This window comes from Branchiostoma lanceolatum, chromosome 15 (assembly GCF_035083965.1).
Source record: "Branchiostoma lanceolatum isolate klBraLanc5 chromosome 15, klBraLanc5.hap2, whole genome shotgun sequence".
In the NCBI taxonomy this organism is placed as follows: Eukaryota; Metazoa; Chordata; class Leptocardii; order Amphioxiformes; family Branchiostomatidae; genus Branchiostoma; species Branchiostoma lanceolatum.
In genome coordinates, this window is record NC_089736.1 from 7508874 (window position 1) to 7525258 (window position 16385).

The 16385-nt window shown below is 46.5% G+C and overlaps 1 protein-coding gene across 1 annotated transcript in view; it reads left to right on the plus strand.

The window, feature by feature from the left end:
- The first annotated feature begins 627 nt into the window (after positions 1 to 627).
- LOC136420558 (protein Wnt-10a-like) overlaps positions 628 to 16385 on the plus strand; it is a 30434-nt gene continuing 14676 nt past the window's right edge. Inside the window, exons 1-3 of the mRNA XM_066407525.1 lie at positions 628 to 1269; positions 2762 to 3024; positions 11185 to 11579. Of these exons, the coding sequence (XP_066263622.1) occupies positions 1217 to 1269; positions 2762 to 3024; positions 11185 to 11579 (711 nt within the window). The 5' untranslated portion in view covers positions 628 to 1216. The remainder of the gene's footprint in view (positions 1270 to 2761; positions 3025 to 11184; positions 11580 to 16385) is intronic.

Below are 16385 nucleotides of genomic sequence, written 5' to 3' on the forward strand. Positions count from 1 at the left end.
CCTGGCGGTACCCGGTTCTGATGACCGCGGCCGTGATCAGACGAGGCCACCTGATCGTCCGGCCTCAGCCCTGGATAGCCCCGGCCGCACACGATTGATATTGCCAATTAAGAAGCCATCAAAGCTGAGCCTGTTTTCCTTATCCCCGTGAAACGCAAATTAAGTCGGACCCAGCCCTGAGAAATTTCTTGAGTTACATCGCCCTGCGCTCCGCCAGCCAATAGCGGCGCGAGGATGGACCGGCCGAGGGCCAGCGGAGATCATCTCCCGGTTCACATCACCAGGGAACGTGCCCGTACTTTTTACAAGCTTCTTCGTGTATCCCCTAACATTATTTTAAACTCACACTTACTGTGACGAGTAAATGTTAACGGGAACGTTTTTACGTGCTGCAATTGCAAGATGGAAATGCTAGGTGTCGTTTGAAAATGACATCACATTAACATTTTATAAAGCCACTGTTTTATGTCCCGTTCTCAGGACTAAAGCCTTTTCAACATGGAAGTCAGCCGCGCGACGACAGACGGGATGTGAACCATCAACCCTCTGGTCCCGGGGAAGATCCAGTGAACCCGAACCATACAGCTGTTTTCAGGAGGCCCGGGTGGTCCCTCCTCAAGTGTTGGTCACGCTGAGACGAAACAACAGTCAGTGCCTATCCATTTAGATCAGTCCCCTCTTGGTAGGCTGTTCGTTTTCCCTGAGAGTGCCACCAGGACGTGTTCTAAACCCAGACCAGGAGCAACTTTCCTCGATGACTAACAACACAGGAGGACGGGTGGTTACGGTCTCGACTCCCACCCTGTGTGTGTGATGAGGGTTTTCCTTGGGGCGATTGTGGTGTACACGGCAGGCTGACCGGTCGGTGGTGTTGAGTTCTCCGTGAGACGAGTTGAGGAACTCGCGGTGCGAGAGTTGGTGAGGGCACGGGGTCTTTGTTAGACTAGCGGCCCTGCCCGAAACCGGCAGAAGAGGAGACAGTGTTTCCTTGGCGTGTGTTCAAGTCGGAGAGAACCCTCTGGATTACTACATTTGTTGGCGAGGTGCACCGCCGCGCGGGACCCGGGAATTTGGCGCGGGAGAAAAGTGCAGCCGGGCCGGGACGGACCCTCCAATTAAGGACGGCGCTAGCTCGTTGCCTGACGAGGCCGCCACCACGACGGGATATGCCTTACACCACCTTCTGCCTTCGCAGTTGCGATGCCTTACTCTAACAATGTGGAGAACGATACTTTTCTGGGTCCTGCTTAGCCTGGTGCCCGAACTGAGGTAAGGACGGTGTCTGGCCGCAAACCTGCTGTAATGACACGGTGTGTTTTTTTACAGGTCCGTAAGCTGTAGTTAAGGCGGGTCTCGGGAGACGGTAGGGTCTAGGTCGGCAGGGCGGGCTGGCACGGACGTAACGCTAGACCCTGCTTGTGTCCGGCTTTGGTGTCCACACAAACATTCCACTTTCTTGCTTGACCACCCAATCGCTTCATTTTATTAGCATACTTTGAAAGCAGGGCGCTCCAAACACGCGGAGACGACAAAATTTGATTTAGGGCGGCATGTCCGTGTTTCAGCCCGGCAGTCTCGGTAGACTACTACCTTACTAGTGCGGCCCGGCTCGCGAGGTCTGAGACATACGTGTACGTGCTGCCTGCTACACACACAGAGACAATAGGTGCAGGGGACATAGAGACGTCGGGAGAATCAATTGTCTCCGCTTGCAGCGACCGTTTCCCCCGTATTTTCTCGGTTCTCCATGGCCGGGGCTCCCCGGGAGTATGCATGCCTCACGCCTCAACATTCAATTTTCACCCTGTCCGACTGCGGAAACGAATATGGGCAAATAAACGGAGCTGGTACAACAACGTTTTAAATCGATTAGACCTGGTCCAGTTGACCTGTTTGTGTGTCTGTCGGAGGGGTGCTTCAAAGGTTCCCCTGATTGTGCCGGACAGTTTCAGCATTTGTAAGAACAGTGCGAGTTTACAGGGCCGGGGAAGGGTGCTGGGAAGAAGCGAGCCCTCAGCCAAGCCGTTTGATTGATCGTATGCGCCTTATCTGGGGTCGGAGCGTTAGTATTCAGCCCACCGGCGAAGACACGTTACTGTCTTTCGGGCGCTGCCCCCAATTTTTCACAGTTTCAAGTTTAGAAACAGAGAAGTTCAGACGACTTCAGGGCGACCTTCCACATTCCAGTCAGAACCGATTAACCGTGCTTTGACTGAAAACTTGTCTCTCTGTCTCTCTTTCAGCCGTGAAATTAGGAAAATCTCAAGTGACGTGTAGCCTTGAAGTTAAACTTCGTACTACCATTATCTTCACGCTGGTGTATTTAATGGTTCTGCGGCACGTGGCTTTCCTATAGTTTGTTTATTAGCATATTACCGACTCTCCAGGAAGGGAGGGTTAAGTCATGATGGTTTGTTTGCAAAACAAATAAACACAGCAACAAACACAACACCACAAACAGTAACAGGAAAACCTCAGACAAGTTTCGACCCCTTGAACCGCTTCCTATAATTCTGTCTACTCCAAGTCCACGTTCAGTGCAGCTAGCGAGTCAAGACTTCAAATGCCTTCTTCATTTTCATCTGGACGTTTTGTTCATTGTTCTTTTGTAATTCATGCCCTATTGTGCTATTGTTCACATTAGCATAGTATCGTAAAATCCATACAAATTGTACCCTTAATTATTGTTGCGCAATACGAAGTTCGGTTTGTTGAGTGATTGTTTCTGTGTTGTTGTTTTTTTCTCGGTGGTGTAACGCAGGGCCACGGGGAACGATATCCTGGGCCTGAAGATCCCGGAAGACCCGGTGCTGAACGCCAACACCGTGTGCCGCACTTTCCCCGGACTCAGCAAGAAGCAGCTCCAACTGTGTTACGAGTATCCCGACGTGACGGCGGCGGCTATACAGGGCGTGCAGATCGCCATTCACGAGTGTCAGTGGCAGTTCAAGAACCACCGATGGAACTGTTCCAACCTGGAGACCAAGAACAAGAACCCGCACCTCACACAGATCGCTAGCAAAGGTTAGTTAATACTAACTTCAATTGGAATTGCATTATTCATCATATAGGATAATATCCTTTACCTACAGAGTACTAGTACTAGAAGTCAAGGGTTCAAATCCCGTTCGTCCTTCAGCACAACAGTAACATTCTGACATTTTCCTGGCGCTTGTCGTGCGGTTTAAGGGATACAGGAGTTCTCATAATCTTATCTAGACCTTGAGAATGGATGCGTGCCTTAGGCACAGATGGGGCATATCTAGATCTAGTTCATTGCTGTAATAGGACTTTGGTAGCGGAGGGAGGCAGCCCCAATCTAAAACTCATTATCCCGCAGTTGGCGCTCGCTTTCAGTGTAATTTCATTGCGTGTCGAAATGAATAGGTAAATGACAACAGTGCGTCGATGTTACGTGATCGTTCTGTGGCTGTGCGGGTCCTCGGGAAAGGATCGGCGGTGGTCGGAGAGGGGGTTAGACCCCCGCCGCGAGGATCAAGCCGAGTCCTTATGGGCTAACCCGGGAGGAGAAACCCAATATGAGAATTTTATCAGAAACAAGGAACCGCAGAGAGACGCGTTACGGGCCGGGACAGGTCTGCTCTGTGTAGGGGAGGAGGGACAAGTCGTTATCTGGTCTGATCTCTACGGGATAAACCCTCACAGGAGTCGCTCATTTCGCAGATAAACGTTGGGTTAAAGTAAGAAGGAGGATCCTAGCCTCGTAGTTCTGTCTGACACGATCTGTAGAATCAGGGAGAGGTCAGACGGGTCCGGGGGTGACTTGAGAGTTAGACCAAAACAAGACCCGATCTATCTCCATGGATCTTCATTAAAGTCCGCAGTATGGACGGTTGGCAGCTGTGATTGTGGGTTAAGCGAAGGAAATTGCTATGTTTTTTTTCTCGGTTAGGAGTAGTTGCCATGCTAGCAAAGTGACGTTTAGCCCGTTTCTGTGAGTGAGAAGTTTTGTTAGTCAGGATCGTTTGAGAATGACGACACAGCGCAGGAGGCGAGGCGGGGGAAGAAGAGTTACGATGTGTGTTATTAACCCGGAGAAAGGACCCCTCCCCGGAGGTGGGACACACTTGTAATGGAAGCTCCGCTGTCCTGCTACCGGGCCGCCCACGGTTATCAAACTCTTACGGTAGTGCGCAGAAAAGAGAACATATAAGGCAACAGTATCTCAGCCTTCCCTTCGAAATAATCATTGCCGAAAAAAATGCCATTAGCGTTAATATACAAATGATTAGCGTGGAAGTTCAACTGAGTTGGTAAACTACATTATGGAGAATTTAGAGTGTTCGCCAACTTTAATAATGAGACTCACCGGAATTTTCGACTGCCATCGGACTAAACGATGCAGTCGAACCAAAGAAGATAACAGAGCGATTCAGTCGAAAACATAAAACAATTGTTTTCTGTCAGTGTCACTGTCGTAGGCACATGTTCAGGCTCTATTGTGGAGGTTGTGTCTTTTCACACTGCAAAGGGTGGAGGGAAATAAAAATTGTATGTAGGCTACCCAGGATATATTGGGAGGGCTGTCAGCATAACGTCACACTTCTGTCGATTCTCGCACAGTTAGTTACACCTGCTTGGAAATGAACATTAGGCGGCTCTTGAAAATTTTACCTCAGCTCTGCTGATAAAAAGGCAGGTGTGCCGTAGAACAGGGAACTAAATTTGGTTGTCTGAGTTTGAGGGCCGTCGTGCTATGTTTCTGCAGTGCCTGCCTGGTGCGTTGATCCACTGATATATACTCCAACAGTGGACGTGCATGTGTTCCACTGCTGTTTCCATCCGTCACACGGCAGTGTACGCGGGGGCGAGCCGAGGGGCGCCCACAAACTTCTAGGTGGGACAGGAGCGAGCAATTTTCTCCCCCAGCAGCGAGCACTTCATCAAATGGTTTAATTTCAGGGCGCACGGATGTGTAGGGGAGGTACAAAACCGACCCGCCGCTTCCAACCGTACAATTAAGTACTTGTTGTTCCTTCATTTAAACCGCTCCAGACTACAAACAGCGCAAACCTTTCGCGTGCGAAGTTCTAAGTCTTAAATCACGAGACGCCCTTCCCCGTACGAGACTGGAGCGAAGTTTACCAGCGGGCACTTCGCAGCACGAACTATTGACCCATTCTAATAAAGCACCAGTCCCAGAACAACGCCGTGCAGAAATATTTAGAAACTCGCCGTCGGGCATTCGGAGTAGATACAGCAGACGGCTTGTTTTTCCCACTCCAAGAGATGGTCCTAGGAGAGCGCAGAGCTACGCAATTCACCCTCCAGGTGGATAATAAATCTTCCCTCAGACACTTCATCTCTGCGTTTATGGCGAGCCTGCATTCCTCCACAATGACCCATTGATACGTGTGTTCATCAGTGGAGATAATTAGGGCAGGGGATTGGATTCTGAAAGGTAATAAGCTTATGTCAGGGACCTTGTGCCCCGTAGCAGCCACCGGAGACTGATCACTCTGCCAAGCCAGCCAGTGTCAGGCCCAGAGATTAGATTAGTCCATCCAGAATGACTCCTACCGTCTCACGCGCAAAAAGTCTGGCATCATCTTATCTTTATTGTCGTGCCACGATTTAAGTTGGACGTGCTATCTTTATGGTCGACTTAAACGTGTCGCAGCATTGTGAAGTGCTGTCTGCCTGACATTTTCCATGGGTTGCATGGATAGATATGAGCTATGTGGCTGTTGTTACTCAGTGTCGCACGAAGAAATACTAGAAAAACTTATCAGCATTTGATTTGTACAACGGCTCGGTCACATTTGTGGTACGATAGGTGCACGACAGTATAGTCACGGATTTGTAGGACAACTGTGGACGTGTCGTACAATATCAATCTGCCTTGTGACAGAAAACTTTGTCGAAGGACCTCGTTGAAGGATGGTTCTGTCATAACTTTGCAGAAAAATGTACGACAAAAAAAAGAAATAGTGCTATTCCTTACAGCTTATTCTCACGACCAAACAATCTAGAAAAGAAGGTTAGGCGGTCTGCACAAGGGGTAGGATATAATCAAAATATGAAACATGTTTGGGAACAACAAAAGAACCCCACCCTCCCATTGACACAACTAAAAGGTGAGAAGCCGGTGAACAAAGGTGTTACCTGACATGTACTTAAGTACCACCTGAAGGCAAGGTGCTGATGATATCCAGATACTGTCACAAGACATCACCACCGTCGTCTGCAATCACTTCTTGTCTTGACGCTGTGCCAAAAGCCAAAATACTATCTCCCACTGAGCCTGTCTCGCTAAACATGAGAAGACAGAGTTTTACATTGGCGTAGGAGGTTGTGAAAATTTGGGAGGGAGGGGGCAACTATACATGGGTCATACGGAAGCTTTGTAGGCGATAGTAGGCTTAAGTCTCATGTCTAGACCTTAGACCCAATTTTGTAAATGATACGTTGGACTCAACGTGTTGATTTACTCATATCCATTCATATACATTTATGTATAGGTTAATTCATTTGTATCCACTTGGCTGTATGTATAGATGTAGTAGACCTTACGGAAGTCGCTGCACTTTTGTTGTGTCAATTAAGACTTCTATAACGTCAGTTAGAATCTTCCGTTCATGATAGCAACAACGAACAACTGTTTGACCAAAGGAACTGTGTAACACAATTGCTTTTGTCAACTTGCATTGTTGATTTCGACACTAAACCAACACAAAATGACTACACAGTTTGAGGGTAGTTAACCAACCAAAATGGCGGACGAGAACTTTGAATGACGTCACTATCACGTGACTGCAAGGACTCCTGTTCTCTCCAGCAGGCTTCCTGTGTGTACGCAGGCAGGTGCACAGAGAGCAGGCGACAAATTTGTACCACTACAAAGAGGTCGTGTCCTCCTCCTTCAAGTATTCCTTCTAAGATTCCTTAAGCGTCACGGGGCCAGGTGCGGGGAAGACCTGGCCTTCTTTTTATAGAAGAACGCGGTGCGACTGAACACTTTGCAGTTATCAGAAATGCCCGGCATTTCCTCCTTTGGCATTTTTTCCTCGCAGGACATTTGTGTGTGATTCATGTGAACACAAACGTCGCGTCTGTCGTCGCAGTAATCATTATAGCCAAATTGGCCCAACATTTCAACATCCGTCCGACACTAAAGAGACAGAAAACAAGATGTCGGGGTGGCGGGGAGTTGCCAAGTTCGTGACCGCTAGCTTGCCGTGTTGTTTGGGCTTCGTCAATCACCTGGGAAGCCCGGCCGCGCGCTTGTGGATAGTACACAGAACTTTAGCACGTCGTTGAAAGGTGTGTACCGCATTAAGGACTGGCCTATCCGACGTGTGGTTAGGCGAGCTTTTTCTATGTATATGTATAGTAAGATTTATACTTTTATCAAAACTGTTACATTTTCATCCACCACACTTGTCAGTAGGCCTGACTATCACCTTGGTTCTTGGAGAAGAGTCTGTTCTATCTTGTGCAGAATGTGTGTATGAGCATGTCATGAACGTATTTGCGTGTCTGTAGGGGTAGTGGTTTAGTATGGCTAGTTTCCTTGTGAGTGTAGGCCGTTGATTGACGTGAAATCACAGCGCCACTTGACCCGAATGTTGGGCGGCTGTGTACGCGGCCAAGTCCGGTAAACCGTGAGTGGAATCTCCTGTACGGGGTCCTGACCCTGAAGCACCCCGACGACAAACGCGAGCCACTCACTGCACCGACGTTATCCCCTTCAAACGTCCTCCGTCCGTCTATGGTGCGTCAGAGACGCGTAAGCGGCGAGGAATAATGTATAAATATATCGTTTACGTCGAGAAATACGAGAAGGAAGGCGACCCACCCTCTTGTTTGAGGAAAATATCAGCAGACCTATCTCTCAGTCCGGGCCGGTGTGAAGTTTGCAAACATGTTCAAGTGCGGGCGTCTATTGTACGTGTCTGTCAGCAGAGACGGGGGCCTGTCTCAGATTGGCCACGACCACCTACCGCGCGGTAATAGCAGTGTGTTCGGGAGGGACGAGGGGAGGGAGCTGGGGGCCAGGGTGGTCGCTAGCCACTAGGGGTGTCATCTCCAAGCAGACGTACAGTTTGGGATTTTTTGGCGACGCCTCAGTGGCGAGCCTGATTGAGCGCGGTAATAGCAGTGTGTTCGGGAGGGGCGAGGGGAGGGAGCTGGGGGCCAGGGTGGTCGTTAGCCACTGGGGGCGTCATCTCCAAGCAGACGTATAGTTTGGAATTTTTTGGCGACACCTCAGTAGCGAGCCTGGTTGCAAGGCGAGCACAGAAAAGGTGCGCCACATGACAAACGGACAAAATGCTACAAAACGACGCTCACTGACAAGCCGAAGTCGTACATCTGCTTGGAGTTTAATCGTAGTGATGGACGTTTAATGACCGAGTCTAGTTTTCGTACGTTTTTCGGCTGTTGTTTTTTGCACGTCTTAATCCTGAATTACCAAATTGGTACTTGGGGAACTACCTCGACTCTTCGACCCTACAGGTTTCTTGAAATGTAATATCTGAGAAGCAAGGATTTGCATTTTGGTGACTTAGATATTTTTCTACTACCTTCAAATCCAAACAGAAAGTGTATCACCAAACTGCCGGTCAAAGCATACCCGCCCTAGAATGCCTAAAATACCGCCTAAACATCAGACCTGCTCTGTCCTTTTGCCAAGCCAGTTTATGCGTGTTTGCCCCCATCAAATTATGTTATGTCTACAAGGCATTCAATCATTCCTAATGGACCAGATCTATCATAGATATCACATTGCTCAGTGATATATAGAAAGGTTCTGAAACGCGGTTGTTCATCTATCCCTCCCCCCTCCCCCTGAAGATAATGAAGATGCTTTCCAGGCTTCTTCTTCCTGTGCTAAGAAAGGACCAGGCGATGACAGCCAGGATAAGAATAGAAGACAAACGATTACCAAGGGCAACGTTCTTTGTTTGCGGTGAAAACTCTTCTACACAGAATATCTGTGTGTGTGTGTGTGTGTGTGTGTGTGTGTGTGTGTGTGTGTGTGTGTATGTGTGTGTGTGTGTGTGTGTATGTGTGTGTGTGTTTGTGTGTGTGTAATTGGAAGTGGGGAATATGAGTGGGAGAGTACGCCAACATGATGATTTATGATGAAAACAGACGAAAAAATGAGGTTTTGTTACAGGCGCCAAGAGAAAAATATGTCAGCAGCTACGTTCGAAGCCTGAATAACAGAAATGCTACTACAGGGTCCATCTGCTGCAAAGCGTTGGGAAGACTGCAGGCGAGAGGAAAACAGGAGAGTCGGAATTTGTACCGCGGACGCCCAGGCGCTGACACGTGCGTCTATCTGGACACACTGCAGACCCCGGGGAGATAAGTGCTTGTCAAGTTGAGCGGTTCAAGAGCCGATGACAACCGTAAGCCTCTCCAAGTCCACCGTCATCAAACAGACAACGCCGCCCTTTGTTTGATTGACGGTTGGATTAGACGATAAGATCAAATAGGCGGGCGGAGCAATAGCCTTCTGTGGTTCAGTAGCTATGATACCATGGCCGTTCATGTGTATGTATGATTAAGTTGAAATATAGCGTTCCCTACTTTTAGAAAATGCTTGTACAACCATGGTGGTTACATAACGTTATTGCCAAGGTGTATTTGGGGACAGAATTTAATAGTATATGTTTGGTGGTTTTCAGGTCTTGAATCAAGGAGGAAAAGACTAGATTCGTTTATCCAGATCGGGGCCCAGGCTCTGCAAGGCCACTGAATTGTTGTTGCTAGATAGGGTCAAATAAAGCAATCCATTATCATGAATCGTGAAAACAAATGGAAAAATTGTGATACTTTTGCAGGTTATGTATCTCAAAGCTCGGTTTGAAGAGTAAGGAAAATTCCACTGATTCAACTGTTTCGGATGCCCCGTTTATCATTGTTTATCTTCTAAAGTAAAATATCGCGGACTAACGGACATGGCTTTAGCCAGAACCTATGGGCGTTTGAGAACGTCTTGTGTGCAAGAGCTGGGATGAAGTTGTTTCCACTAACACCATGTCGTGTCAGAGGGACTGTCACTCAGGTCAAGATCTGGCCGGGCAACTGAGTTAGAAAGGTGAAAGAGGGAGGGGGTATTGAAAGCTCGGATTTTCATATAAGGCAGCTTGAAAATCGAAGGACAATACATTTGAGAAAACCGTTGGTGACTATGCGGTTGTGTTTGAAGTTAAAAAAGCAGTAGCTCCATGTTCTTGTGTGAACTTTCAAAGATGTTTGCTGTTTTCACAACACAACAACCCCCATCCGTATCTTGTGAAATAAAACATGTACACCCCACCTTGAGTATTTAGCTTGAGTCCAAGGATGATTGCTGTGAGCATACTCTAATAATTAAGTTACAAAAGTTGTCGTAAATACTCTCTTTAGACTTCCTGTTTGGATTGGGCACTTCACAAAACAGGCATTGCCAGATGGGAGCTTAATTTCTCAGGCTCTGACCAGTCTAGCCCGTCACTCACACTCACGCAGAATCCCTTTCAACATCGCCATGATGAATCTATCCCCTTGTCCAAAACGACAATTTTATCTCGGACCAAAAACAGCAGAGGGACAAGGTCGGACCAGATGCTTAGTGAGATAACGGCCCAGCTTTGATCATTCCACCGCTCTGTCACTGTGAGTGAAGTCCGCCATCTTGGAAAGAATGCAGTTTCGAACTCCCGGCATGCCTTAGGGCGTGCGCAGTGGCACCTTTTGTCAACATGGATGTTTGAAGTCGTCCGTCTGAAACATGTAGTAAACTAGGGTTAATTTTCCTGTCCAAATATGTAGGATGTGATGTTTTGTATAAGCAATACAGATATGAATATAGAACTAGTTTGTATACATATACATAATATAACCGTTAGGGTGTTTGTAGTCAAACTGTCAGTACGGTGAGTGTGACATATTTTACCGTTCACCATGTTTGTGAGTTAAAGACGTTCGATGAGGCATTATGTTAAAACATTCCAAACAATAAACCTCAGTCTACCTCGTAGCATCTGCTTTTAAGTCCGTGCATTTAGACAGCACCTTTCTGTTCCTGCAAAAAAACGGTCGCCATCTTGAATCTGCTTAGTCAATCAACATGGTGAGGGTGGTGACTATGTATAATGTGAAAACGCCATGCAAGCATTTGAAAGAAACGTATAATACTGAAACATTTTTTCTGTTGTTTTTCTGCCACAGGTATCCGAGAGACAGCCTTCACCTTTGCGTCGGTATCCGCGGGAGTGGCTCACGCTGTGGCCAACGCCTGTAGCCTGGGTAAGCTGCACACGTGCGGCTGTGACAATGACTACCCCACCAAGCCTCAGATCCCTACCTACTCCCCCAGCTCATTCCCAGGGGCCATCCCTGGCGGCCCGATCCCAGGCTACCCTCCCGGGTACACACAGGGACAGACGGCGGTACTACACACGAACAGTGGCGGCGGCAAGTCGTACAACGATTGGTCGTGGGGAGGTTGTAGCCACAACATTGAGTACGGCATCAAGTTTTCCAAGGATTTCCTTGACTCTCGCGAGACGTCGGTGGACATCTTCTCGAGAATGAGACTTCATAACAACAGAGCAGGCCGGCTGGTGAGTGCAAAGACGTTATATGTACTGATAAATGAGAGTTCACGATTTTAACGGTTGTTTTCGATGATAAAAGTGGACGGTTTAGGGGCGGGGTGGATTAAATAAAGAATTTTGAGGAAAAAATCTATTTCTGTGTCACTCTGGGAGCAGAAGTCCCCATCCTTTTCCACCTGTCCGATGTCATCATATTTTACTGCTAATTTGGGGAAGCATTCCAGAAGAATAGAAAATGACATGACGAAGTCAGCAAAAAGGAATTAAAAGAATCAAGATACCCCTTTTTTCAGTCTTCGCTACCATTGCAACTGCTAAAGAATTGTACAAGGAATGAAAGCCCCCTTAACCACACGCTTCCGCCCGGGGTGTAAGGACTTACAAACATGCAACGATTGGGCTATCAAGCGCGGTTTACAAGGGTGGTTAAAGGGGTGGTGGTCATTGGAAATAAGTGGGCTTTAACGACTGCTAAGACGACTAGCAAGGTAAGACAGACCAGTCTGGGCAGGACTCCGGGAAAGTGCAGGTCAAAACCTTCGTCTTTCTGCCTCATTAAAGAGGCAAACCAGGCTTTCAAGTTGGCGGCGCGCTAATGGAACGTAAATAGAGACACGTTCATTACCAAGTCGGGAAAATCCCGCTCTTTCCCCCATTCTAGAAGGACATGCTTAAAGCGAAGGAGACAAATTCTCTTAGGGAAAAAAGAGGAATTAAGATGACTTTGAACTCGCCAGGTTGGTTGGTTAAAGAAAGTGCCCAGGTATTGACGGCGTTAGAGGTTTCCGACGAAGGCTTTAGAGTCGTCTAGAGCTAGCCACTGTGAAAATGGTGTAAGTAGTAGTTGATACATACAGCTTAGGAACGCAAAAAGTCTCATTTAAGGGACCACCCAAGGCAAACTTGCAAACTTGACACGATCCTAACGCTGTTGTGTGTTTCAGATGTTGGTTGTTGTTCTCGATGTGATAATGTACATCCAATTCATTTTGAACAGATGACTAAAACAACGTTTACCGTTTAAAAGGTAAAAATCCTACCTTAAATTGCAAACAAGAAAAAACATTGCAATATCAGCAGACTTACACAACCTCCGGAGTCTAGGATGGACCCAAAACACAGACAGGTCTGATGATAAAGTCTTTAAAGGTATCCTAACGATTCACAGTGGAGAGATACACGCATCAGTGATAACATCAAACTCACGTCCGTAAATGTTTTACAAGAGAAGTGGAAGGTCAAATTAATTTGCAGGATTTATGCGTCAGAAATAAATAAAAAAGAGTTTCCTAGCCATAACAATTTAACGGTGAAAGAAGAAACTAACTGGTAAAGGATGAAATACGCCACGTGACGTTTTACAAGATTCATCTGAGAACAAATAAATGATCAAAGAAAGCGTCATGACCATAAATGTTTTACAAGAAAACTTCAATTTCCACCTCTCTTGTTTTTGCTTTATTTTGATTAAGATGTTTTACAATCTCCTGTTTTAAGTTATGACGTCACCCCTGCCCTTTTTAGGACATGGCGGTTAATGTCTATAAAATATTTTATCATGAATGGTACAGTCAACCATGACCACAAGTCGTCGGCACGTTTCCATTTACCATTGGAAGACAATGTACGAATAAACGGCACAAAACGCTGTATCACTTTTAAAATCTACAACTAAGTTGATTGAAGGAAAAAGGGTAAAACAACAAATGGAAAATGGTAGCACAAATCCTCTAACATTTGCTTGGAGATTAAGATTTCATCCAAGTTTCAACCCGTCTGATGTTCTAAGGCCTAGTTGAGGTTAGGCCTGGTTAGGGAGGAGTTGGTTTATACGAGGACCACACTGGTGGGGAGAGTTAAGACCTGGGGTTGGGCAAAGTCCACTAAACTCCCCGGGCTCAGACTGCTAATTGGTTGTTTTGTAACCACATTAGTCCAAAATAAAGGGCTGAAGTTGAAGTCTGTAGCGTTGTGAGTTGGTGAATGATTATGACAGCAGGAATAGAAGGGCCCTGTACCATATCTGGCTTTATGAAGTTTTACTATTGTCGGTGAGATATGGCATGGTAAACGACTGCACAATATTTGATTTTAAATACAAGATATGGTCTAGAGGTTAGCGATCCGGCTTCAAGATAATAGGATGGGTTTAATCGTCTATATAATAAGAACATTCTGCTTAAAAAGCATAATTAATTGTACAAGACTTGGAAATTAATATGGAGCGACACCTTTTGGCACAATATGAAATTATGAAATACCAATGAGACAATGACGAAAGTCGCTTGCATGAGCCATGAACCAGCTCGTCGTAGGCAGGAGATACGTATATCATTACGTAAGGCGTGCCTTGCAGATTTCGACGTCCTCTCAGTTACGATTAGATGCTTTCCTGTTTTTGACTCAAGACAGTTTTAAAATTAGCAGATGATTACAGAAGGTATGATGCACAGGAAATGGTGGGAAGTACAAAACGGTACAGCTTTGCAAAATATAGACATTGCGCCAAGTAGGGGGGTTACAGATAGTATATTTAGACAAGCCCGACTTTGATGTTTAAGACGACTTTCTTATTTTGGAGCGACTTCAATCTGGTAATTGAGCAATTAAAAGTTGAGTGCAGATACGGGTCAGTAAGACTCAGGTTTATAATAGTTTGGCTCAAAAGTTATGGATGATTCTCTTATCTTGTAGACTCTATAAAATGCTAATTGCACAATTTTCCAAATTAGAACAGAGAAGGCTACACGCGGTGCATAGCGGGAGTGCCTGTTCGCCGGAGGTCCGGCTTTGTGCCATACACCGCACAAACTTTGCGCACATTTTTTTGAAGCTAAAAATATGCCCATCTCTTGAGGAGGATTTGCCGGGGCCTTTTTTGCCATGTTAGCGTGATTTCAAGGTTCTAAGTTATGACACAAACTTGACGACAAGGATTCCTCAGTAAGACTACAGGAATGTTGACGTAAGTCGTGACGAATACAGACGCGTCATCTCTACACCCACGTTTATGTCACTTCGTCGTATTGTCCTTACTTACTTAGTAGTGTAGGTTCCCTTACATATCATACCTACATTACTAAGTAAGGACAAACAATTACCAGAAATATAGAAGCTTAAGGAGATGTGTTGAAATGTCTCGACGTTTATATAGTTAAAATTCTTGGTAATTATAGCTTTCATCGCTCCAGCTGTCATAGCGTCTCAGTCCAATGACGTCGACATGAAAGATTTCTTTCGCCAGTCTCTTTATCGTGAACATATCGCACAGAAATATTTCAAAGGCATCTGTTTATTTCCGGCCGAGAAGTAAATGACGCCTGACAGAGCTCTTATTTTTGCCTGTCACCTGTTTGGAGCAGTCAGATGAACGGAAGGCCCCGCATTAATCATAACAACAAACGGGAGTCTTCAGGCCTTGTTTTGGACATCTCTCTGCGCTTTGCCTCTTGATTTACTGACTTTGTAGCCGGCCGTGTTTACGGCGTGGGTTCAGATGAGATAGCGGTTTGTTGGGTAGGGTATCGGCCACAGGGGCGACTGGGTCGCACTCTCGGGAAGACCGGGTCACTCAGGGCAATGCCTCCACCAACTCTGTTGATGCTGTTATAGGTAGAGGGTCTTACATAACGTTAAGTCTGGGTGATGTTTTTTTGGGGAAAGACGGTTGTCTGGGTCCTGGTGAGATGACGAATTGTGTCAGGGTTGGGGCGGCTGGAGGAAGCGGTGTGATTTTGCCGCACAGCGGTGCCCCGAGCGCGGCAACGGCGCGTTGTCAGGGAGAGTAAGCGAAAGGTACGCGCGAGCCGCGGGAATTTGGACGGAACAGGAGGACCATGTAATCGTGCTTTGGGAAGAAGCGAGGCGAGGCTTGCAGACGTGAAAAGCCCCCCGCGGAGGAAGGCTGTAGGATCGATTTCACAGCACCTTGGAACAGTGGCGGTGCCAGCTTCGAACTCAAACTTCGGACAAAGCAAAAGAGCTGAAAATGCTGTCATCAAAGGGTCTGTGTCCGTGCGGTGTTCTTTGTAGCGTGTGAGGAAGGCACGGGGTAGGAGCGTAACAATGCCGAGAAAAGGCGCGCCCCCCGCCGCGCGCAAGGGCGGGTTAACGTGGCAGAAAACCTGTCGGCCGCTCCGGCAAAGGAACGGCACAAAAACCTGTCCACACATGTTAGCTTTGTTGGCTGGCTCGCAACAATCTGGGCTGCTAGCAAGTCAATAGCAAAGAAGAAAACGTCGGAAGAATCTAAATTTAGACAAACGGGCATTGAAAGCTTCAGGCGTTGAAAGCAAGTCTGAATGGTGACCTACTTTCAGAGAAGACCGAAGAATTTCTTGAATCACATTTAAAACTCTGTCAAACAATGGCGTATTTCTGACATGTCCATTTGCTGTTGATAGTCTTCCAAAATAATGTACCTGTAAATGTGGTTTTTTTTTGTCACTTTTGTCTTTTCTATTTTACCAACATTCGTTTCGTAAAAGACCAATAGTGATTGACTTTGTAACAGTGGAGCCTTTTACTAGTATGTTGTTAACACGAGTCTTTCATTCCTATTTACGTCATAAGTACAGAAAAGCTGGAAAAAAGGAGAGGCTTTGGTTATTAGTTACAAGGTCAACACTATCAGTGGAATAGAATATGACCGCCGCCAATTAACAACTAACAATCTGTTCGCAACTGCCATGTTGTTCTCATTTTAATCTCCATAACATTGACAGAAATGGACAGAAATACCTTGTTCCATTGCACAAGTCTGTGACAATAATATGCATCGACACCTTTTGGCACTCTCACAGTAGTGGTTTC